At 48.5% G+C, this 25,563-nt stretch overlaps 1 protein-coding gene across 1 annotated transcript in view; it reads left to right on the plus strand.

The window, feature by feature from the left end:
- Window positions 1-25,563, plus strand: part of LOC147710842 (E3 ubiquitin-protein ligase UBR4-like) — a 288,585-nt gene that overhangs the window by 46,905 nt on the left and 216,117 nt on the right. Inside the window, exons 7-8 of the mRNA XM_086921578.1 lie at window positions 5,175-5,316; window positions 5,637-5,761. Coding sequence (XP_086777704.1) covers window positions 5,175-5,316; window positions 5,637-5,761 — 267 coding nt within the window. The remainder of the gene's footprint in view (window positions 1-5,174; window positions 5,317-5,636; window positions 5,762-25,563) is intronic.

Raw genomic sequence — 25,563 nt, forward strand, 5'->3', positions numbered from 1 at the left:
GACCCTGACTAACCTCACAGGGCCCTGGACTGTGTCACAGGACCCCGACCTGTGTCACATGACCATAACAAGCACACAAGACCTTGACCGGTGCCCCAGTTTCCCGATCTGGCTAGTGTCACATGTCCCTGCCGAGGTGCAGTGAGTTCCATATGGTGACACATGCCACTGACCAGAATTCTGTCCCGCTACTGTGGCTCCGACTTGGCAGAGCTTTTCACTGCTCTGAGCCCAGGCTCGTGCTGCAATAGCCAGATGCCAAGAGAGAGCCAGGTTTTGCGTTAGCATGCTTGATTTTTAATTACACGCTTCGATTTGATGTGCCCATTAGGATGAAATGCAGAGTTGGCAGGACCCTCGGTGACCCAACTCTTCCGCACTCACTTATTTGCTGATGTAACATTTGTTCTTGAAAGTGATAAATAAAAAAATACACACATATGATTGACTCTGCTCGGGCACTGCTTTTTTTGTTTGAATAATGCTGCACCTTCGTTGGAGTATTTTCACGATCTGACAGATTGAATGTGATTTATGCTTTTACTGGTGCTGCCTACACTGAGTGCCCAGGCCCTTCACATAGGCCGGAGCATAAGATGAAAGGCGGCGCCATTTAACACTTTGAGATTAAAAATGTATCTTTCTTAAACCAAACGGTTAATCGGCGCGTTAATGGAAAAATACTTAAAGCTATGACTGGGGATGTACGTTTGAATTTATGCATAAAAGCAAACTGTTTGAACACTGAGTCCGGGCCGGGGGAGGCACTGATTCATGCATTGTGGTTAAGAATGCGCACGCCAACTCGCACATGCACTGTTAACATTAAGCCTCATCACTCACCATAATGTATTTCCACGGGTGCTGCTATGACATATATCATCAGCACAGGGTGGTTACATATTAGCATGGTTATGGCGCCAACAATGCTTATATTTGACTACATGCAATTTGCCGGCATGACGGACGGGTGGGAGGTGGGGTAATCGCGGGAGAGATTGGGGAGAGGCGATCGGGGGGGTGGGAGGGTTTAATTAAAGAAAACTATTAAAAAAAACGTACTGTCCTGCTTCTGGGTGGGTCCCAAGTCCGACTCCCGCTCCCGCCGTCCACCATTTTCTAATTCAGACCTGCACCCTCCACCAATCTCAACGCTGTGCACCACATTGTTGCTGTGCCACTGCCAGCTACAAAATATAAATTATGTAAACTATTAACTAAACTCACTCACTATGACTATGAGGAGGAATCCTCGCTCCATCCGTCTGACTCAGAGCTCAGCCGTATCGGGTTCAAGGGGGAGCGCGTGCCATCACTCTCCTCGTGACTCTTGTTGTAGCAGTCCTGTCCACGCCAGGGCGTGGTGACGTCCCAACAGCGCCGGCCAATTACTGACTACATGGAGCAGGGCTAATACTGCCCATAATGAGACCCGTCTCCCCCGGGTCTCTGCCTGTGTGAATGCAAGAAGAGGAGGAGGAGGGAAGGGGCTACTGCATGTGTGCGCATGCGTGGGCAAGTCATAAAAATGACTTGTCCTAAATGCGCACACACTGCTGCTGCCCCCTGCCCTCTCTGCCACGCTGCTGCTATCTGCTAGCCCATCCTACCACTCACTGCCGCAGGCCCGCCCCCCACAGTCTTCCGCGATGACGTCACTATAGTTAGTGACTCCGACCGACCTCAAGGCTAAAAAAAAAATGCATTATGACTCGGTAATTAGTATGTATGCAGTGATGGTCGTCCATGGCTAGTGGGGCAACGCCCCAACGCCCTCAATGGACGAACCGCCACTGGTTACAGGTAGGCTGAGGTCAAGGCCCTATAAGTCCCTGTCTTGGGGTGGGTACAACCCTAACCTGCTCCTCCCCTGTGGTAGGGGGGCAGGAGCCTAGCTGTGAGTGGGTAGAGCTCCCCATCCCCAAGATGGCGGTAGCCCGGCGTCGTGCTTCAGCTCGCCTCTCCCACCTGAGGGGTGGAGTTGACACAGGCTGGCACATCACCTTTCCTGACGTAGGGTTTCCCGCCGGTTTTCCTGCCAGAGTGGCGATCAGAACTGGTGGGGGCCAGTTGCTGAGTACAGCAAGTGGCCTGGAGAAGCTCACAAACGGCATGCCTTTGAAGCTTTCCCCAGCCCATCCTGGGGGAGGAGACCTAGCACCTCGCCCAGGATGTGCATTGTTGTAGGCCCAGGTGAGCGGGGGGCTCTCCACCCAGGCGTCCAGCAACATGTCTGTTGTGTGGCAGCCTAGGCAGCCGCTCGGAAAAGGCGTGGATTGTAGGTTAGGTTTCAGGGGGCATCTCCAAGATACCCTCTGTAGCGCATTTTCATTAAATCCCACACTGGCATCAGTGTGGGTTTAATGTGCTGAGAAGTTTGGTATCAAACTTGTCAGTCTTCAGTGTAGCCATTATGGTGCTGTGGAGTTCGTAATGACAACCTCCCAGCACCATATACTTAATGGCATCACTGCACTTACAGTGCCCAGGAATGGCCCTGGGTACTGTAGGGGCACAGGGCTCATGCACCTGTGCCTACACCACTGGCATAGGGCACCTAGCTAGAGCGGTGAATGATGTATGCCAGGGTAGTGGGTTTGTGGGCATGACACACAGGGATGTGTGCCATTTCGACTCTGTTTAGGTCTGCACCAGGACACTCCGCCTGCAAAAGTAGTGTGGGTGTGTCAGGGTGCAGGGCCCCTAAGGGTGACACAATAAGTGCTGCAGCCCTTAGGGTTCTTACCTGGCCACAATGCCCTGGGTACCCATGGTACCATGTACCAGGGGCTGACATGTGGCCAGAGATGCCATTTGGGTTTCAGCTTCAATACAGTTTTAGGGAAGGAACACAGGTCCTGCGCACCTGATTGGCAGGAGCCCAGGGCACACTAAGTCAAAGCACTTCAGCAAGAAGTGGGGGCATAACATGCAAGAAAGATGGCACTTTCTCGCAAAGCCCATGTGATTAGTTGGAAAAACAAGAGAATAAAGCGAAACAGCTTAGTTGTACGCATGGGTTTTATTTTCTCTTTCTCTTCTTTTTGTACAATATCTTCCCATCTTTCCCAACCTCTTTATTAGAGGGTTAGATGCTCAAGAAAAGCTTTTTATTTATGTACACCTGGGTGTGGTGATAGTCTCTGTCAATATTGAACTTAATAGACCGACCATTTTACTTACCCCAACTTCCTTGTGTTCTTTCCGGGTACTCTGGGACGACGCATCACTGAAGAGCGTACTTGGGACCTAAGAAAAGGGCAAGAAGAAAAGTTTCACTAAGGCATGAAGAAGTCCTGACAAACCAAGAACAATTATCAGAACCAAGACATGTTTTTCTTTGTGTTTTACTCAAATTCCTCTTGTTACATTGACTTCTCAGAATAAAAAAGCCAAGATTAAGAAACACATATGGCCCCCCAGATTTATTTTCCGACCCATCCCTGACACTGCACCCCCTCCTTTTTTTTTTTTTTTCCCCTTTCCTGCCCATATCTTCCAAATGCATCACTTTGGGTTCCTGGGTGGGCTTTGCTTCTTACTAGAGGAGGATTACAAATGATTGTGCTTTTTTGCTCCAATAGATCCTCGGCTGGTTGCATTGATTTGGTTTTTGATCGTTTTAACTTTAAAAACCTGATGAGTACTTATTTTGATTTTATTTTATACAATTGATTTAAAAGCAAAAGTAAGGGTATCTCTGACTCCCATCAAATTCATCATCTAGAGCAGTGGTTCTTAACCTGTTGGCCGGTGATCCCTGGCAATCAGCGAGGCCTACTGAGGATACCCGCGACTATTACCAAAATTAATTATAATAAAATTAATATTTTAAAAGTAATAAACTATATACACATAAAGAAGCTACATTTAGAATGTGAAAATATTTTTTATATTTGATTGTGCATTAACAAAAAGGTTTGATATTTGAGCACTTGTTTTGTGTATACCTGTTTTTATTTTTTTGTGTTTTGAAGTTGAAATCATAGAAAATGCTTAGTTCGGGGCTCACCATCTTTCATTAAAAACTCAGTGGGGGTCCCTAGATTTTAGGGATGATTCATTGGAAGTCCACAGAAATCAAGATTAAGAAACCCGAATATAGGGTAATTATGGGAGAGTGGCTGTTTTTTTTTTCTTTTTCTAGCTGATAGCTCTCTTCTTGTAAGACACATTGATCTCTTTCTTGCAATACTTGCTTTCCACAGTCAACATTCTTTTACTTTTTTTCTTTTTTGCAGTAAAATGTTGTAATAATCTGGGAACACGAGATGATGGACGGAGCACTGAAACTTTTCAGACCCTCTCCCCCAGTCACAAATCTGGGTTGAATCCATCGTTCTTTAGCTCACTTCGCCACTCCCGTTCAGACCCAGCCATGTGCAAATCAGTCTTGACCCTGTTCCTCATGGGATCAGTCCAGCACGATCTGCCAAGCCAGGTCTTCCCTGGACCAGAAACGAGCATCCTGGGGCTGGTTTTGGGGTAACAACCCTCTTTAGTCAGGCTAGCTTGAATCCAGTGGTAAAGTGAGCGAGGGACCCACGTCTGAGAACAGGGTCAAGACTGATTTGCATATGGCTGGGTCTAAACGGGGGTGGCGTGGTGAGCACTGGAACGACAGATTAAACCCAGGTCCTTGTGACTGGGGGTGAATGTTTGCATTGTTCAGCATTCCATCCATCATGTGTTTCTTTTTGCGTTCAGATTCTGGAACAACCTTGATTGCTTAGAACAAATTCCTAATAGTAACGGATCTGAGAAAAATCCATACGCTCATTTGATTCTTACTGCTGAAAATATTTTTCCCACCATTAAGGAAGAAATTGGAGCAGATATCTCCTTTAGTGCTGTGTAGCCTTTTTCTACTTTGTAGTTTAAAAATATTACAATAATGAACAAAGTAAGCTGTGTGCCTCCAAATGATCTCTTAGTAAAGGAAACTGCGAAGACTGCACATAGGTTGGCACATGGTCTCTTCACTTTCGTGACCTGCTCTTTAGAAGTGTGACCTATATTAGGTCTGTGTACTCTATTTTAATTGAATTATATAGGATTGCTGTTCTTGTGTACCATAGAGCACTTCCGGGTCTTTAGTATAAATAATGACTCTTTTATCTCTGTAGTTGACCGTACGATTATGACATTGTCTGTTCTTATTATTTAATTTGTAGGTGGATCAGAAAAGTTACTTCGGGTCTGCCTGAACCTTCCCTACTTTTTGCGCTACATAAATAGATTCCAGGATGCAGTGTCTGCTAATTCTTTTTTCATTATGCCAGCTACTGTGGCAGATGCCACTGCTGTTCGAAATGGGTAAGCTGAGTGCTTTATTAAGCTTTTTCATGTCTGTGGCTAATGAATGATGTATAGTTCAACAATATGGTAGATGCTAGCCATTACTATTGTTTTGTCTCCCTATTCTTGAAGTTTGTTGCATGAGGTTTCACATTCACCAATTGTTTTCTCTTGTTGCTTTACTTGTATGTGCATCGTAATAGCTGTTTTATCTCGTCACTAACCTTCGTGGCTTATTGTCTGTGGCAACCAGCACTGTTTCTTTTTCGTTACTTTCATTTTCTATGTCGCCCCAGAGTGGTATCTCATTTCCAAATTCACAATTTATTTTGCTGTAGGTTTCACTCTCTTGTTATTGATGTTACCATGGCATTAGACACCCTTTCTCTGCCCGTATTGGAACCTCTAACCCCGTCAAGGTTGCAAGACGTTACTGTTCTGGCCCTGAGTTGCTTGTATGCAGGTAAGACATTGACAATTTCATTTTTGTCTGTACTTCAATATTCCTCACACTCTTTTGACATTGGTGACTTCACAGAGTGGAACTGCCATGAAAACAAAAATCTTTTTGTTTCCACTATATTGATTTGTCGCTAGATTCACATGCTTTGAATATACACCATCATCAGACTGTGGAAATCCTTTGTATAACAACACTACAAGTTGAAACCACACAAATAAAAATGGGCAATTAGCATCATTACGACTTTTTGTTTATTTACGTCCCTCTATAGACTGCTTTAGCCATCTTCCTGACCTTCTGTCACCAATTCTTACGGTGGCCTTTGTCTCCACCCCTGAGGAGCATTTGTGCGATCATCTGTTTACTGTATCATTCTACCTCCTGTGGATTGCTTGCATTACATTGCATGAGGACACAGACTATTGTACAGACCTCACACTTAACATTCATTTGACACACTCAATACACAAAGCAAGTCTTTTAGTATTTTTCCCCATAGCAGCTTTTTTGTTGAAATTACCTGGATATGTTCAGGGGTTGATAATGTTCTGTACTTAAGGTCACCTCTGAGCATTTACCAATGATCAGATGCTATTTTGCTCCGTCACACAGTTGCTTTAGAATTAGTGGCATATATTGAGCATAGTGTTGATTTTATCTAGCCTCTTAACATGTGGTAATGCCCTATTTCTGCCAAATGTGCTTTGTTTTTTCCATTTACTTCTGTCGAGTTGGTCAGGAAAAAAGAAAAGGGCATGAGAAAAGTGGTGTCGAGGAACATTCACGTATTTATGTTTTTAGTTTGAGTGTACCTATTCCGTGATTTGATTGCCGTTGACTCATGTTCAGAGTGAATAAGCAAGAGCAGATGACATCCAAAGGAGGCCTAAAAAAATGAATGAATAAATAAATAGGTGAATGCTAGAATGGTAAGAGTGGAGATTAGTTTCCTAAAGCCAACATTATTTTTGCGGGCCATGCACTCACCGTTTCTTACCCATTTAGCCATCCATGCACTCACCCATTCATTTATGAACTCCATTTTGCATCTGCATACCCAAATAACTCATCCATCCATGTACCTTGTTATTGACTTATTTGCAAATAAAATTGCCAGTTGATGAACACTTTCATTAAAATAAAAGCCAGACCGATTTGATTTGCCAGTGTTTTTTTAATCTCAGTGAAAGTGAGTGTGGTTCAAGCTTGGTCCGTGGATGCTCTTAGATTTTTTTTTTTTGTAGTAATTCGTGATGTAAAATTAGAATGGTTTAAAAATATTCATTTGGTTTAAAAGATGACACAACACAGTCTTAAAAAGCAATTAACTATGCGTACAATTGCGTTGAAGATCTAAAGTACATGACAATTCCTTAAAGTGCATAGGCCATCAAGGTGTATCCCTTGCATCACACATCATTCAACCAAATAGGACACCACCGGCCCCCAAATCTCTATGCCTAATTTCCTTTTTCGGGCACCTTTTAGTACATATATACTATGTTCTAAATTAAAAATGGTTCAGAATCTAGCCCTCCGTAATTCAAAAGACGGAGCATCTTTCTGAAGCCACATTGAGGCAATACATAGCCTGGCTACAGCTGTAGCCAGAAAAATCAGGTATCGCTATCTATAAGCCAGCTGGTCACATCCTTCCCTCTTCCCTACCCCCAATAATATGTGAGCAGCTGACAGTCTGACTTGACCCCCCGTGATTTCTGCTAAGAACTTCTCTAGGTGCCCCAAGAAGTTACTTAAGTGCCTACATGTAAAAAAGATGTGCACAATGTCTGCGTCCTCTGTTCCACAACGAAAACATCTTCCATCATTTGTCCACCCCATTTTAACAACCTAGTTGGGGTATAATAGAGGTTGAACAAGGTCTTATAGTGTTGTGCCCGGAGATTAGCAGACATCAGCAGCCTCCCCGCAAGTTCGATAGAGGCTTCTACCCGAGTGCAGCGGCACTCTAACCTATTGTCCCATTTTGTATTATGCATATCTAAGTCACCAACCTTAGTGTCTAACAATAAATTGTACAGAGTGCCAATGCTTGTGCTTTTCCTCACGGCTTCAACTAAAGGATTTACTTCAACTTTCCATTGATTTTTGCATAAATAATCACAAACTTGCAAATATTTGTAAAATTCAAATCTGAGAAGGTGGTGTTTCTCAACTAACATCTCAAAGGACATTCACCCCCATTAGCATATAGATCTCCAATATATTTAATACCTTTAGTCCGCCATCGATCTATAGTCCTATCCCAAAATATAGGAGGGAGGAGTGTCGTAGCTGTGAGCGGGGTATAATGAGAAACCCTCTCTAATCTATAGTATTTTCGCACAGCTTTCCACACCTTGTAAGCAGCATTTAAACCTTAAACCTAGTTTTTAGGTCGAAGCCTGCATTGCAGGGCATGCCCTGCTGCAGGCAAAGAGATATTGTGAGCAGGGGATTTCAGTATGGCGTGAAGCCACGCCCCTTTTTTCCATTGGCAGACCCCTGGAAACTGAGGCCTGCCATTGGAAAAAGCTCCTGTTTAGCAGATTTGTCTGCTCTGCATCCTGCCTCTCGAGGACTCCATGACTTGCCTTACGGTAGCACAACAATATTTTTAGAAATATTGCCTTGGCAACCATGAGGCAGGTCAGGGAGTCCTGGAGGGGCGGGATTCAGTATCCTGTTCCCGCCCCTTTTTTTATTTTGTGTGCGTGCGTTGCCTCGTTCTCCTTGCTTGGAAGGTCAGGAAGGAGGCATTGCAGTGGATGGACCCTCCTTGTTTTTACTTTTAGCACGAGGTGCGGGTGCTTGATTCATTATAAATGTGATTACTCCCCAGCCCGCAGCGGCACGGCTCCGACTGACCACCTTCCGTCATGACCCGAGGTAGTGTCCAGTGACTGCTACCAAGAAAGCCAGGCCAAGTCAGGTTGTCTGCGACATGCCGGCGCCGCTGTGACGTCACATCCTGCTGCGGAGCCGGGAGTTTTGAGGACAGTGCGGCTCCGCATTTGCAAATTCAATGAGGGTGCCGCTCGCAGTGCTACTGCGGGCAGCTTGCACTGGCCCTAACCACCGCAGTGCTGTAATCTTAGCCCCCGTGAATTACTGCAGCCACCTCGAGGGAGACAAGTCAGTTAGTCACCCAGGTTGCAGCGCCGAGCATCCGCCAGGACAGTCTCACTGGACGGCCCACCCGGGAATTAACAGGAGGAGTTAAGTATTCTCGGCTTTTCTAATAAAATGTGCTTTATAGTGTGCGCTGAGTTGAGCAGCATATTCCCCTGATGTCTTGAGTGGATAAGAAAAGCCACCCCCAACTACACACTAGCACCCATACTGGCCCCTCACTCTCACACATAGACTTGCACACCTACAAACTCACTCACATAGCCCACACATTATACCTCAACAAATTTAAACCCACATACGTGTGCGCACTCAGGGCCCCAAGCACACATATGGCCACTCTCCTACACCTGCACACAGGCATGCACAATTACACACACTGAGTCAAAAACGAAACCAGAAACAAATATATCTGTTCCAACGTGATCATATTTAATTTGTTTTTGATTATGCAAAAAAGTAAGAAAGGATTTAAAATGTCACTGAAACGCCTTTTTTCTTTTTCTCTACTAAAAACTCTTAAGAGCTCAAACATGAAAATCAGATGCATGTTGAGTGATCCGTGGCTGTTGGTGCGTGGTGGATTTTTTTCTGTTTTACATAAACCAGAACACATAGCAAGCGTAGCCAGCAACACTTCACAGGGAGCCATCCCCTCATTGGCATTTTACCTACTAGGATTTATGAGCCTATACTTACAAGTTAAAACCAAACTACATTTCCCAGGATGCACATACTGTTGACAATAAGTCTAGGGCAGGGGAAGGTGTCACGCTTGATAAGGGGTCACTCTGATAAACGCTCCGCTAAAACACATGCTTCCAGGTTTAAAATGTGTAAATCAATGTTTGTTTAAAACACACAGAAGGTTATATTTTAATAAGTTGGTTGAAACATTCACATTGCTCAGAAATGTCAGGTTCATCCATGCACCTTCCCTGACTCCACTCCGGTTTGTCTGACTTCTGGCATTCACCCTAGTGCTGTCTGTCCTCCAAAGGCCTTCACCCCGTACGATTACTCCCCCCTCCCCCCCAGCAAACATATCTGAAACAGTGAGGTCTCTGCATTCCAATGTCTCTCGCCAGCCTCTGATTGTCCCCCCTGTAGTCTGTCACGTGTTTCCTGCATACTACAGTCATTCACCAGTATCGTCAGTTTGCCTGCAGTCTCTCTCAGCGGTCTCCCTGCAGTCTTTTGTGGGTTCCCTGCACTCTGCAGTCTCTCTCTTTGGCTTCTTCGCATTCCATACCCTCCCAGACGACCCCTGCATCGCATTTAGGAGTCCCTGCATTCCTCAGTCACTCAGCAGCCTCTGATTGGTCTCTCTGCATTCTGCAGTTTATCACCAGTCCCTCGCCGGTTTCCCCTGTGGTGAGTTCCCCGCAGTCTCTTATCAACTTTTCACTAATCTCCCTGCAGTCTATCTTGGGTCTTACAGAATTCTGCAGTCTCGCCTTTAACTCCTAACACTGTGCAGTCCCTCTGAGGTACTGTGCGCCATCTAAATTGTCACTGCTCTTTCCGTGGCATGCTCTCTGGAAGCTCTTTTGGGGTTCCCTGTATCCTGCACCATCTTAAGTATTCTTTAGACTTTCAGGGGTCCCCCTGATGTCTACAGTTCCTTGAATGGAACTTACCATGGGGGTGGTTGTGACTGTCTTTGTGGGGCTAGTCTAATGTGACCGGCTGTACCACAGATTTAGTACCATACCACCTCTGAGGACTCGCAAGCCTCTGCTTGGAGTAGACAGGAGTTCAGCCACACAAGGCTCCCAGCTGGTTAAGTGCATCTTTCTTCCACTCACCTCAAGCCTACTCTGAAAACAACATTGCAAGTGGTGAATTTAGCAAATTAATAGAGACTTTGCAAGAAATTCTGTCTCGGCACTCATGATGGAATTAAATTCAGCAAAGGCTACCCCTCCGTAAGTGATATTGAAGGGGTGACTCCTTTCAAAGAAAATTGAAAAAATAGGGGTATATTATGAGTTTTGTACTTTTATATTTCCTCCCTCGGTTTTCATCCCTCCATCGATCCTTCTCTCCATCAGTCCTTTCTTCCATCCAGGTCTTTGCTTGCTCATTGTTGCTTGTTTTCCCTCCTGTTAACCTATGTTTCTAATGGCATACTACATAAAATGGTCTCAAATTACACAGTTCTATATTTACTTGCATGTGTCTTCTGTATTTGTTGCAGTGTCTTATGTTCATCGTGCTGCACAGCAGCCACAATGCGCTAAAACATAGCTTAGAGATATTGGCAGAGCCAATAACTCTGGCTAAACACTTAAAAGTCCCAAAGGCGAGACCTATTGGCTATGCCAATGCTTGTTTTTATTGTAACTTGGCTCTAGGTTAGCAAATAGCCGATTTTTTTGCATCACTACCCAATAACATTTGATATATGGATGCGGCCTCGGTGGCACTAATTGGTTCTACCCCTGTTAAAAAGATATTCATATGTTGCAATATACATACAAAGTAGTATAAAGTAAAATCCAGCACTGCCCAGCCACCTTTCTCGCAGGGGAGAGTCATGTAGAGCATAGCTCTGCGGGGCTTACCATGAGTCCAGAGAAACCTCGCCCAAATGGACTGCAATGCTACGAGTTGGACACAGGGAATTTCTAGCGGTACAGATCTAAAAAAAAAATATAAAACTTTGGGTAGTATCAACATTTTAAGAACATTACATCGTCCCACGCGTGAAAGGTGTAGACATTCACACCGGTCCAATTGCTTCCGCACATAGTTTTAAATATTGCGCCAATTAACCTCCACCAGTGATTTTAAACATGTCCTCAATGTGACCCCTAGTTATGATACCTCGCTCTGAACCCAATGATCGTCAAAGACCGCTAGATTAGAACATAAGATTTGTGTTTTTGCCACATTAAGTTTGTATCCTGAAGCGGCTCCAAACTCCAGCGCCCATTGCACTATTTTTGGCATAGCCATCATGGGGTTTGGATTAACCACTGCCACATCATCTGCATATGCAAACACCCGATAGTTTTCTTGCCTCCAAATTACCGGCTCTATCCCTGCATTTTGTTGTAACATCATTAAAACTGATCGATGTACAATGAGAGCAGTTAAGGGGAGCAAGGACATCCCTGCCTTGTTCCCCGTGTGATATATACCGGGTCCGATTCCAGGCCCATTATACAAATTTTAGCTGTTGGGCAACAGTCTAAAACTTGGATAGCTGAAATTAAGCTTTGCTTAAAACCAACCCGCCGTAATACAACCCATAAAAATTCCAACACGACCCGATCAAACACTTTTTTAGCGTCGAACAAAATCAAGCTGAATTCGCTGCCCCTTAGTGTTAGCTATATCAAACAGGGTTACCACCCTATTAATATGGTTAGTTGTACCCCTCTTAGGGATGAACCCATGTTGTTGAATCAACACCAACTGGGTTAATACTTCAGCCAACCGGGTCGCGAGGATTTTGGCATACATTTTGCCATCTGAGTTCAATAATGATATAGGGTGAAAGGAACCTGGCTGTTCAGCCGTTGATCTTTCTTTAAAAAAAACAATGATGCTAGCCTCATCTCAAGTCAGAGGCGCAGCTCTTACCTGGGCCTGCTGAAAAGTGACGAGCATATCTGTTTTAAGTACTCCAAAAATAGTTTTGTATACTTCCAACAGAAGTTTGTCGGGCCCGCTGCTTTGCTGGAGGCTAAATTATTAATAGCGCTTTCCAACTCTTCAATAGTAATAGGTGACTCTAACAATTCTGCATCTTGCAGATCCAAATTCTTGCAGTTAAGGCTCTGCAGCAGTGTTTCCCTAGCTTGTACATCGTAATCCTCGCCAGTATAAAGCGCCTCATAAAAATTTATGAAACACATTTAAAATTCCAACATCAGTCTCTATAACATTGCCCCTAGAGTCCACCACTGAGCTAATTCTCTGGGCCGCTTCCTTTGATCTCAGCCTCTGTGTCAAACATCTCCAGGTTGCCTCCCCATATTCATAACTTTGTGTTCGAGGCATATGAGCTGCAGATCGTACACTTTTGCAATAGATCGCCACCTGGTGTTGGGCTCGGATGATTGCTGGTTGTTGTCTTCTTGGAAGAAGTCTTTGTAGTCACAAGATAGGTGACTCCTCCCTTGGACAATACTGCGCATGGTCATCGACTCAATCCTCAGATTGTTTTTTTCGGCCACTGGGTTCGGATGAAAGTTTTCCGCTCCGGCTAGGAAAGACTTTTTCAGCAACTTCAAAGCGTGAAACTTTATATAAACATTTTCGACATCGAATAGACTTTTCAATATCACCAGCTACATTCTGGTGCGTCTACGCGGCCCGTTGGCCTATCCGCGCCGTATTGCCCGGTATGTCGAGCAAAATTCCCTCATAGCGACCATCACGAGGTCTGCAACCTCTGTTTATCCCCGGAACACGAGTCGACCTGCACAGCCTGTGTCTCCTTCCGATTGAAGAAGCCCATTCGGGATCGAAGGGCCCGTCGACACGAGATGAGGAGATCAGCGCCAGCACCGGAGGCCATCTTTGAGGAGGAGATCGTCGCAGAGGACGTCTCCGGAGACTAGGATCCACTCGAAGATATCTCCGAGGACGAGGCTCCACTCATCGCCGAGGAAGATTCGCCTGATCTCCAGATCATATCGGGGGCAGAGGACTCAGACAACTCGATTCCATCTCGGCAGCCCGTGAGTACTCTTGCCCCTGCACAACATACACTACCCAAGCCAAAGGCAGCGGTCGGCACTCCGCCCATGGGGCCCAGTCGAGACCGAAATCTACCCTCAGACGCCCGCCTTCGGGCTCGGCTCCGAGGAAAAAGACTACGCCTTCCGGTGCCTCGGCACCGAAGAAACCACATGTGCCAATTCCACCTCCTCCATTGGCACCGAAACATCCTTCGACACCAAAGGACTCTTCGACACCGAAGCCAAGACGCCCTTTTCGGTGCCCAAAGACAAAGATCCTTCGGCACCCAAACCAAAAGACACATCGGTGCCAAAGCCAAAAACTGTACCGGATCTGAAAGCTTCGACTCCGAAACCTTCCGGTTCCAAAAATAAAGATGAAAAGCCAGAGTCCGGCCCCGCAGGGCCAACGAGACCTGTCTCCACGCCGAAATTTCCAACATCGTTACCAAAGACTCCAAGGCCTGATACAGAGACACCTAAACCCTCTAACAAGTCTACCAAGCCGAAACCACCTTCGGCACCGAAAAATTTGCCACAGGACTCGATCTCCTCCTAAAGCAATAAACACTAAACAACCCCTATCGGCACCGAAAAAATCGACACCGAAGAAGATTGTAGAGGAGGAAGAACTGTTTAGACCAGATCCTAAACAAAGAAAGGTCCATATCAATCCAAAAACTGGACATGTGGAATCAATTCCTTACAAGAAGAGACCAGCAGACACACCACTTCTACCTGTGGTTCCTGCCAAAAAGGATTGTGCAACTTCTCCAATGCACCCTTCCTCTCCTTCACCTTCTTCCTCTCCTATCCGTCCTTATATTGAACCTGTAGCTTCTCCTGTTCAATCTCCTGCATCATCACACCACACTGACGAGGAGTATGATCTAGGTGGGGGGAATGACGTACCAGAGCCACATGCATACCCTTTAGATGATGTCAATCCAGAATATCCTAAGGATGACGACATATATGGTTTTCCACCACACAATGTGCCAGACATTCCTGATCCTCCGTACTACCCAACAAAACCTTCCCCTCCAGAAGATAGTATTGGGTTTAATCATCTATTAAATAGAGTTGCCCTTTACCATAGGGTTCCAATGCACTCTGATGCCAATGATAAGGATTTTTTACTGGACACATTTGACCAGTTACAAAGGTCTACGCAAATACTACCCATTAAACATGCTCCAGACATATTTAAAGACCTGGTACGATGTAGGGTGTTAAACCCAAGAATAGCAAAGAAGTATAGACCAGCACCATCTGATCCAGTCTATATTAAGGGACATCTGCCACTAGACTCTTTGGTAGTGTCTAATGCACGTAAAAGAGCCAATTCCCAGACCTCTGGTGACACGCCCCCGCCTGACAAAGAATCTAAAGATCTGAAAGAAACGGTTTAGTATTAGATTCCTTACCTTAGAATAACCCCAGGCGTCAGACTGGATCCGGAAATCTTTTGTGCGTAGCAGTACCCTTGCTGCGGCTCCGCGTCAGTCGTCTGCGTCGTGGGCGCCGTGATGATGTCGTCGGAGTACTTAGACGCCGCCTCAGCGTGCTGACGTCAGTTCTTCGTTTTTCCGCGCCAGCAGCGCAGATCCGGAAAAAGTGGTACCTTAGTCATTTTTTAACTAAACTATTTTGGGATCTTTTTGATCATTCTTCGAGTCTTCGACTCCGATCGGTGCCGGTAGGGATGCCAGGTTTTAAACCTTGTGAGGACTGCAGCCGGCTGATGTCGGTCACCGACCCTCACCGACGGTGCCTCCACTGTCTCAGCGTCTATCATGACGACAAGACCTGCTCCGACTGTCTGGCCTTAATATCAAAAGCTAGGCGGGAGCGGTCCCGCAAGCGGCTTGAGCTCCGGCAGTCGGCCCCGTGCCGAGAGAGGTCCCGGTCCGGATGGAGGTCGAGGGACCGGTCGCCGGGGCGGAGCCATCATGGCTCCGGGAGTCGACATCATTCCTCAGGTTCAAAGTCGTCAGATAAGCTCAAGAAGTCAAAGAGACGTCATCGCTCTTCCGACTCCCCCCCCCACGCTCGGGTGATGCGGCCGGGGGTTCGGGTGACACCGCCCACGCGGCTCCGTCGGAGTCTCAGGCGTCGGGACCTGCCCCATACCCTCCGGTCCCTGGGCAGCAAGCGACGCCGGAGGAGATCGAGCGCTTCCTCATGGCCATGAGGTCCCTCACTTCTCCGGCGGGCTCCGCGGTGCCTTCGGGCCCAGCGGACCCGTCTGTGGGCCCTGGCGGGTTGGGTGCTTCGACTCCGCCGGCGGGTGCTTCGGCCTCAACGCCACCGGCGCCTTCGGGCCCGGCACCGCAGGGCCCCACTGGATCCGCTTCTGGATCCGGATCGTTGCCGGTTGACCTGACGACCTCACCGGCGCCGGTCCCTCAGGTGTCACCTCCGGCGCCATCCTCGGGCAGCGCCGTCCCTGATACCTCCCTCGACCCAGTTCCGGCGCCGGAGCGTCCCCGGAGGTGACACCTTGGGCGCCGCTCTCGACGCCGCTTGGGGAGTTTTACTTCAATGAACCGGCCCCATCATTTGACAACCCCGATTATCAAGAGATGGGTGATTAGGAGTATTGGGAGGGGTCTGAGGACCCTCTGAAATGAGTGTCAGTCCCAGGAGGACTGGACAGGTGGACTTGGGGATGCCAGTGGTCTGGACACTTCGCCAGACACTGGTTTTGTATCACCTCCTACCGTGGCTTCGGAGGAGGGGGCAACCTTCAGTGTGGTGTTGACGCGGCCAAGGCCTTGGGCATTGAGCTCCCCGTCGCGGCCGTGAGGACTAACCTCCTCACTGAGGTCCTTAAACCACAGTCAAGCCCAGCTGAGCCTCTACTGCCCTTTAATGAGGCCTTAACTGACGTTCTTTTGGGCACTTGGTCCAGGCTCGCTACAGGCCAGCCTGTAGATAGGAACGTGGCCAGACGCCACCGCCCGGCCCCGTTTCCTGTCCACCCACCCCAACCCCGAGGGCCTGGTCATCCTGGCCTCATACTCCCAGACCGCATTCCCGTCGGCTCCGTCTGATCGGGAATCCAAGAGGAAAATATTCTCCTCCCTTAGTCTGGGACTGCGGTCTTCCAACACCACATGCCTCTTGGACCGCTACACCCACTCCCTGTGGGACACAGTCGCGGACGTGCTGCCACAATGCCCGGCGGAGGTCAAGGCTAAACTCGCCCAAGCCCTTGCGGAGGGTCGAGATGCGGCACGTTTTTCCATCCGGTGTGGGCTGAATACCACCGACTCACTGGGAAGAGCGATGGCAACGACGGTGGCGATTCGTCGCCACGCCTGGTTGAGATTCGCCAACTTTTCAGCGGATGTCCAGAATACCCTCATGGACATGCCGTTTGATGGCCGTCGCCTTTTTGGCGACAAGGCAGACCATGCGCTTGAGCGCTTTAAGGACTCCAGGGCTACGGCCAAGTCCTTGGGCCTCTCGGCCCTGCGCCAGAAAACTGGTGCCTTTCGCTCCTTTCGTGGCCAAAAAAGAGGGCCCCCACACGTGCTGCCAGTCACGCACCGCCGACTAACATCCAATGCGGTGGTGGCCTTGGAAACCGCTGTGGAGGCGGTCTGGGACAATGGCGAGGTCAGTCCACACTTTCCCCGCACCACCCGCCTCAAAACCTTCCTAGTCCGTGCTTTCGGGCCCATGTGACGCCAGTGGGGGGCAGGGTTCGCCATCACCACTCCCACTGGCGCACTGTCACATCGGACCGGTTGGTGCTGCAAATCGTCCGAAGGGGCTACTCCCTCCCATTCGAGACAACCCTCCAGCCATGCCACCGCAATACCACAGCGTATCGGGGGATCATTTGCGGCTTCTGCAGGAGGAAGTTACGGCCCTCTTGGCCAAGGGGGCCATCGAGCTCGTTCCTGGGCCAGAAGTAGGGTGTGGTTGCTACTCCCACTACTTTCTGGTACCCAAGAAGGGCAAAGGGGGGCCTACGCCCTATCTTGGACCTACGGAATGTCAACTGCTTCCTCCGGAAGGAGAAGTTCAAAATGCTGTTACTGGCTCAGGTCTTAGCTGCCCTAGACCCAGGAGACTGGATGGTAGCATTGGACTTGTAGGACGCTTATTTCCACATCCCTGTCCTGCCGGCCCCCCGGCGCTACCTGCGGTTCACGGTAGGCCACGAGCACTTTCAGTTTACCGTGCTCCCCTTCGGCCTTACCAGCGCCCCACGGGTGTTCACGAAAGTGATGGCGGTGGTCGCAGCTCATCTGCACAGGTTAAGGGTTTCAGTCTTCCCCTACCTCGACAACTGGTTGTTGAAGGCGGGCTCGCCCCAGAATGTAGTCAGCTACCTCTTGACGACGGCGGGCCCCCTGCACCTGCTGGGGTTCTCCATCAATGTGCCGAAGTCACACCTGTGTCCCTCTCAAACGCTCCTCTTCATCGGAGTGGTTCTTGCCTGGGCGCAGTTGCGGTTTATCCCCCCGAGCAGCGGGTTCGGGATATTCAGGCTCTGATTCCGATCTTTCATACTTTATCCCGAGTCTGTCAGGTTGACGCTGCGGCTTCTGGGGCTGATGGCTTCCTGCATCCTTCTGGTGCATCACGCCCGTTGGCGGATGCGGTCTCTGCAGTGGGACCTGAAGTTTCAGTGGGTCTAGCATCAGGGCAACCTGTCCAACCATGTCCTGATCTCGGATGGCACTGCAAGACTGCTACAGTGGTGGCTCACGGACCGCATTTGGATCAGTGGCAGATCCCTCTCCCTTCCCCAACCGGAGCACGTAGTTGTGACGGAGTCGTCCTTCCAGGGCTGGGGAGGCCACATGGGAGAGGCGGAGATCAGAGGCCTCTGGTCTCCGGCAGAGTCCCGGCTCCATATCAACCTTTTGGAGTTGCGGGCAATTCGTCTTGCACTGAAGGCATTCCTCCCCTATGTCCGGGGGAGTGTAGTGCAGGTGTTCACAGACAACACCACCGCCATGTGGTACTGCAACGAACAGGGCGCAAGGTCTCTTTCTGCAGTGGGGAGAGCCTTGGTGTTGGACAGGCCACATGAAGGGCCCGCTCCCCCTCTGCCCGACCAGGCCCGAGCCCGGTCCCTCAAGTGTTACACACCACCACTTCACGTTCCCGTCCCCTCCGGGACCCCTGCCTCCGAACATCTCGACCCCTTGGGCCCGATCCACCACCGGCCCGCGCGCCCGACCCAGGCGCCATCTTGGACGCTGCACCACGAGGCCGCGTGGCCTCCGATCGACCCTAACCCTGGGCCTGGCCAGGCCTCAGACATCCCGGCACCACCATCCACCCAGGAGGTGAGCGGACTACTTGGCAGGTCAATGGGAGAAAGAGGTGTCGATGGCTCTCCCCCGCCAGGTACCGCTCGCCCCCAGCCTCCCCGGGCGCTGGCTCCACCCCCCTGCTGGGTGTCTGGACTCCCTCATCCCGGACCCCCCGACCTCCAAGTGCGAGGGTCCGGACATCAAAGGGCAACGGCCCTATAACTGAGGCAGCTCCAGAGCAGGAAGGCAGTTGTATCCTGGAGTCGAGAGACGCAGAGAAGAACTCAACCCTGACGGACTACTGGCGCTGCCGTAGTCCCTCCTTGTGAACTATCGTCCTGCCTGCTGGCGCTGCCGCAACCTTCGTAACCTTCATCGTCGTCGGGACCTGCTGGCGTGGCCGCGGACCGTTTGTAACTACCATCTTCATCGGGACCTGCTGGCTCCGCCGCGGACCGTCGCTTCCTTCATCCATCTCGGGACCTGCTGGCTCCGCCGCGGCCCGTCCATCTAGAACGCCGAGCTCGAGGATTGAGAGCTATTTCATCTATTGGTAACAAGACTGTCCCGCTACCCTTTTCCCAATCCAGAGACCAGAATCGAGGGGACCCCTGAGTCCAGACCTCCTTGTATCATTTTACCGTACTTGAAGAATTGCTTATAAAGTATCGTTGAACCTTACCCTGGTGTGGTGTACGTCTGTGGGGGGGAAGTTACTTGTCTGTACGATCGCTGGAGACGGCTCTCCCCGGAGACCTCTCCCCTTATCCTCGGCCGACCCTCCCGGTCCGTCTAACACTTGGTTAGATCTATTCGCCACAGAAGAGAACGCACAATATCAGTCCTGCGCGTTCGAATTTCCAAGGCGGCACTCGCTCGGAGACGCTTTTCGTCGCGAGTGGAGTTGCGGTCTGTTGTAAGCCTTTCCGCCTATATCACTTCTGCCCAGAGTGCTAAAGAAGATCAAATGCGACCGGGCCCAAGTCATCCTTGTGGCTCCGGACTGGGCACGAATGTACTGGTATCCCGAGCTACTCAGTATGGCAGTCGATCCCCCGGTTCGTCTGCCTCCTCAGGAGGACCTTGTGTCGCAGCAGCAGGGGACGGTCCTCCACCTGAACCGGTCCAGTCTCCACCCCCATGCTTGGAGATTGAGCGGTGACAGTTGAGGCCATTTGACTTGCCTCCTGAAGTCTGTAATATCATTCTGGCAGCCAGGCGTCCCTCCACAAAGTCTGTATACGCCTGCAGGTGGAACAGATTTGTGGCATGGTGCACAGCAATGTCTGTGGATCCTCTCTCTGCCCCTCTTTCTGAGGTTCTTCTCTTCCTTCTTTCTCTTGCCCAGCAGGGCTCTGCTCTGGGCACTATCAAGGGCTACCTTTCTGCCCTTTCAGCCTTTCTAAGGCTGCCTGATCAACCATCTTTGTTCAAGTCCCCTATTGTAGCTCATTTTCTGAAAGGCATCACACACGTTTCCATCTGTTCCATTTGTGATGCCTCAGTGGGACTTGAACCTGGTTCTTACTTATCTGATGTGCGCTCCCTTTGAGCCACTTCACAACTGTCCTATCCGCCTTCTTACAGTGAAGACTGCTTTCCTGGTTGCCATCACCTCTGCCAGGAGAGTGAGTGAGCTCCAGGCTCTTTCTTCCAAACCTCCTTTCCTTTCTGTCCATCCGGACAAGGTTGTGTTGCGGACTAGACCCCCTTCCCTGCCCTAGGTTGTCACAGCCTTCCACATCGGGTAGTCAATCACCTTGCCCACCTTCTTTCCGCCTCCGCATCCCTCAAAGAGCGACTCCACCGTCTGGACCCAAAACGTGCGCTCCCATTCTATCTGGACCGCACACGCCAGTTCCGGGTGGATGACCAACTCTTTGTTGGTTACGTGGGCGCTAAGAAGGGACTGGCGGTACACAAGCCGACCATCTCTCGGTGGGTCGTATTGTGTATCAAGGCTTGTTACTCCTTGGCAAAGACGGAGCCTCCTGTTGGGCTGAGGGCCCATTCCACTCGGGCCACGGTGGCTACCACTGCCCTGGGCCGGGGTGTCCCCTTGCAGGACATCGGTCAGGCAGCTATGTGGGCATCGCTGCACATGTTTGCTAGACACTACTGTTTGGACAGCCAAGTCCGGAGGGATGGCTTATTTGGCCGTTCCGTCCTCCAGGACTTTCTGGTGTGATTATTGGTTCGCAGACCCACCACCACGGGGATGGTATTGCTGGGGTATCTATTCTAAGGTAAGGAATCTAATACTAACCCGTTTCTTTCAGATGAACAAGTTACTTACCTTCGGTAACGATATATCTGTAAGAAACAGTAGTTAGTATTAAATTCCGTACCACCCCACCCATCCTCCCCGTTCTGCGAACTGATATCTAGGGTTAAGGTCATCCCCTTTCAGGGCCCTAGTTTCAATGGCACCAGTGTTGGCTTTTAACATGGCTCTGCGTTTCTGGCGCGGAAAAGCTGTGTCTAAGAACTGACGTCAGCACGCGGAGGCGGCGTCTAAGTACTCAGACGATGTCATCACGGCGCCGACGACGGACGCGGAGCCGCAGACGACGCCTACCGACATGCAAGGGTACGCAAAAATTTCCGGATCCAGTCTGACGCCTGGGGATATTCTAAGGTAAGGAATCTAATACCAACTACTGTTTCTTACAGATATATCGTTTCCGAAGGTAAGTAACTTGTTCTTATTGATGCGTCAGGGAAACTGATTGCTGCGCAGGCAACAAACATATGGCGCATAGCAAACACACAAGCCTTACTCTTATGCTATGATAGGGCTCACTACGATCAATTAGAAAAACTAATGGAGCACCTCCCAGATCAATACAAAGATCAGGCAGCAGAGCTCTTACAAGAAGGCAAATTAATATCCAATGCCTCAATTAAATGTGCACTAGATGTAGCTGACACTGCATCCAGAGCAGTCAATACTAGTGTTATACTCAGACGTCATGCGTGGTTACGCATTTCAGGTTTTAAACCAGAGGTACAGGCTACCATCTTGAACCAGCCCTTCAATCAGAACCAGTTGTTCGGGCCGGAAGTAGACAACACACTAGAAAAGATGGACGGACACGGACACAGCTAAGTCTAAGGGTGCATTACAATCCACACAGACTAGAAGTTCTTTTTGCCGCTCCTTTTATAGAGGAGGCTCCAAGCAGACCGGCACAGATACATCATCTTTTAAGACGCACACACAGACCTCCTCTAACAAAGGCTACTTTAGAGGAGGATACAGAGGCAACAATAATAAGGGAAGAGGTAGAGGTAATAACAACCGCTCCTCTTCCACTCCCAAACAGTGACTTCCCTCTGCCTCCCCTACAGCATTCCACTCCTGTGGGGGGCTGATTATCACAGTTCCTACCTGTCTGGAATTCCATCACAACAGACAGATGGGTAAGACAAATTATCCAACATGGCTAATGTCTAGAACTCACAGCAACCCCCCCCAAACATACCACCCAGGCAGCGTCCAATGTCCACAGAACATATGACTCTGCTTCAACAGGAAGTTCTAGCACTTCTACAAAAGGATGCTATTCAAGTAGTTCCTTTAGAGGAACGGGGAACAGGAGTTTACTCCCTGTACTTCCTAATTCCCAAGAACGATGGGACACTAAGACCAATTCTCGACCTCAGGCCCCTCAACCATTACATACAATCAGATCATTTTCACATGATCATTTTACAAGTACTCCCACTACTACAACAGGGAGACTTTCTTTCAACACTAGACCTAAAGGACGCCTATTTTTATGTTCCTATACATCCTGCGGACAGGAAGTATCTAAGGTTTGTCATACAAGGACAGCACTATCAGTTCAACGTCCTTCCATTCGGGGTCACAACAGCACCACACGTGTTTACAAAGTGCTTAGCAGTAGTAGCAGCACATCTCAGAAGACAACACATACATGTCTTCCCTTACCTCGACGATTGGCTCATAAAAGCAAAATCGTTCAACCAGTGTGTCCAACACACAAAACAAACAATTCAGACATTGCACGACTTGGGGTTTACAAAAAAAACTACACCAAGTCGCACCTAGAGCCTTCGACGTTCATCAGTATCTAAGAGCTACCATAGACACATCTATAGCTCTAGCGTATCCCAGTCAAGCCAGGATGCAGAGCATTCAGACCTTAGTCTCCCTTTTTCGACAACAGCAGCCTCTCCAAGCCAGAGTGTTCATGAGACTGATAGGCATGATGGCGTCTTGCATCTTCATAGTTCCTCACGTAAGACTGCAAATCCCCCCATTACAAGAATGTCTAGCACAACAGTGGAATCAGGCTCAAGGTCAGCTCACAGACCTGGTGTTGGTAGACAGCCGTACATATCGCTCTCTGCAATGGTGGAACACCAAAAACTTGACTAAGGGACGGCCGTTCCTAGAACCTGTTCCACAGATAGTGCTCACGAAAGATGCATCCCTCACAGGACGGGGAGCCCATCTCTTACATTATACCACACAAGGCCAATGGAACAACCAACAAAGACAGTTCCATATCAACCATCTAGAGCTGCTAGCAATTTTCCTAGCACTCAAAACGTTTTAGGTACAAGTACGAAACAAAGCTGTCCTTATCCGGACGGACAATATGACAGCCATGTATTATATACAAAAACGGGGGGGACACACTCTCTGCAACTGTCCCAGCTTACACAGAACATTTGGAGATGGGCCATTCCTCAAAACATACACCTGACAGGAATTCACAATCCGATAGCAGATCTGTTGAGTCGTCAGTCACAACAGATTCACGAATGGGAGATACACCCACAAGTTCTTCAACCATTCTTCCAAATGTGGGGGCATTAACAGATAGATCTGTTTGCCACCCACGAAAATGCAAAATGCCCAACCTTCGCCGCCAGGTTTCCACACCCACCGTCGGAGAGGAATGCGATATGAATGAACTGGTCAGGCAGATTTGCGTACGCTTTTCCGCCTCTCCCACTCATTCCACTAGTAGTATGCAAGCTCAGACAACAGTCTCTCAAACAAATACTAGTGGCTCCCACATGGGCACGTCAGCCGTGGTTCACCACAATACTAGATCTCTCTCTGGTTCCACATCAAAAATTACGGCTCATGCCATCCCTGTTAACACAGAACCATGGAGAAATAAGACACCCAGAATTTGGCGATCTAGCTCCTGAAGTCTGAGTTTGGTTACTTAAACCTACCACCAGACTGTATGAACATAATTAAAGAACCTAGGAGACCCACTACCAGAGCATGTTATGCCGCTAAGTGGAAAAGATTTGCAATATATTGTAACAATAATCACATTGATCCAACCATCTAGAGCTGCTAGCAATTTTCCTAGCACTCAAAACGTTTCAGGTACAAGTACGAAACAAAGCTGTCCTTATCCGGACGGACAATATGACAGCCAGGTATTATATACAAAAACAGGGGGGTACACACTCTCTGCAACTGTCCCAGCTTGCACAGAACATTTGGAGATGGGCCATTCCTCAAAACATACACCTGACAGTAGAACACCTTCCAGGAATTCACAATCGGATAGCAGATCTGTTGAGTTGTCAGTCACAACAGATTCACTAATGGGAGATACACCCACAAGTTCTTCAACCATTCTTCCAAATGTGGGGGCATCTACAGATAGATCTGTTTGCAACTGACGAAAATGTAAAATGCACATTGATCCACTGGATGTTTCCATCCAAAATATTATTTGCTACCTTCTACACCTACAAAGGTCCAATTTGGCTTACTCTTCCATACGCCTGCATCTGGCAGCAATTGCAGCCTATTTACAGAATAGGCAACATCTATCTCTCTTTAGAGTACCTGCAATCAAAGCATTTATGGAAGGATTAAAACTAATAATCCCACCTAGGTTACCACCTGCTCCAGTATGGAACCTAAACGTGGTCCTTACAAGACTTATGGGACCCCCTTTTGAGCCTTTACACAAATGTGAATTGCAATTCCTAACATGGAAAACTGCTTTCCTTGTTGCCATCACCTCTCTCAGAAGAGTTGGTGAAATACAAGCATTCACAATACAAGAACCATTTTTTCAGATACATCCTAACAAAGTGGTTCTTAGGCCCAATCCTAAATTCCTGCCAAAAGTTATTACTCCTTTTCACCTTAACCAATCAGAGCTACCAGTGTTTTTTCAAAAAACGGACTCTGTTGCAGAAAGGGCTTTACACACCTTAAATGTTAGAAGAGCACTGTTATACTACACAGACAGGACTAAATCTTTCAGAAAGACAAAACAACTATTTGTATCTTTCTCTCCCCCACACAAGGTCAATCCCATCTCTAAAGGAGGAATTGCCAGATGGATCGTAAAGTGTATACAAATATGCTTTCAAAAAGCTAAACGTACACAAACGGTTCCTCCTAGAGCGCACGCCACTCGCAAACTAGGAGCCTCTATGGCTTTCTTAGGAAATATACTACTAGAGGACATATGCAAGGCAGCAACATGGTCTACAATACACACCTTCACTAAACACTATTGTGTTGATGTGCAAGCCAAGCAGCAAGCTGCAGTAGGCCAAGCTGTCCTTAGAACACTAGTTCAGTATGCTGCAACGGATACAAGCGACCACCGCTAGGGGAGACACTGCTGCACAATCGTTGCAAAAGTGTACGATCTGCAGCTCATAAGCCTCGAACGGAAAA

This window comes from Lissotriton vulgaris, chromosome 5 (genome assembly GCF_964263255.1).
Source record: "Lissotriton vulgaris chromosome 5, aLisVul1.2, whole genome shotgun sequence".
Taxonomy (NCBI): domain Eukaryota; kingdom Metazoa; phylum Chordata; class Amphibia; order Caudata; family Salamandridae; genus Lissotriton; species Lissotriton vulgaris.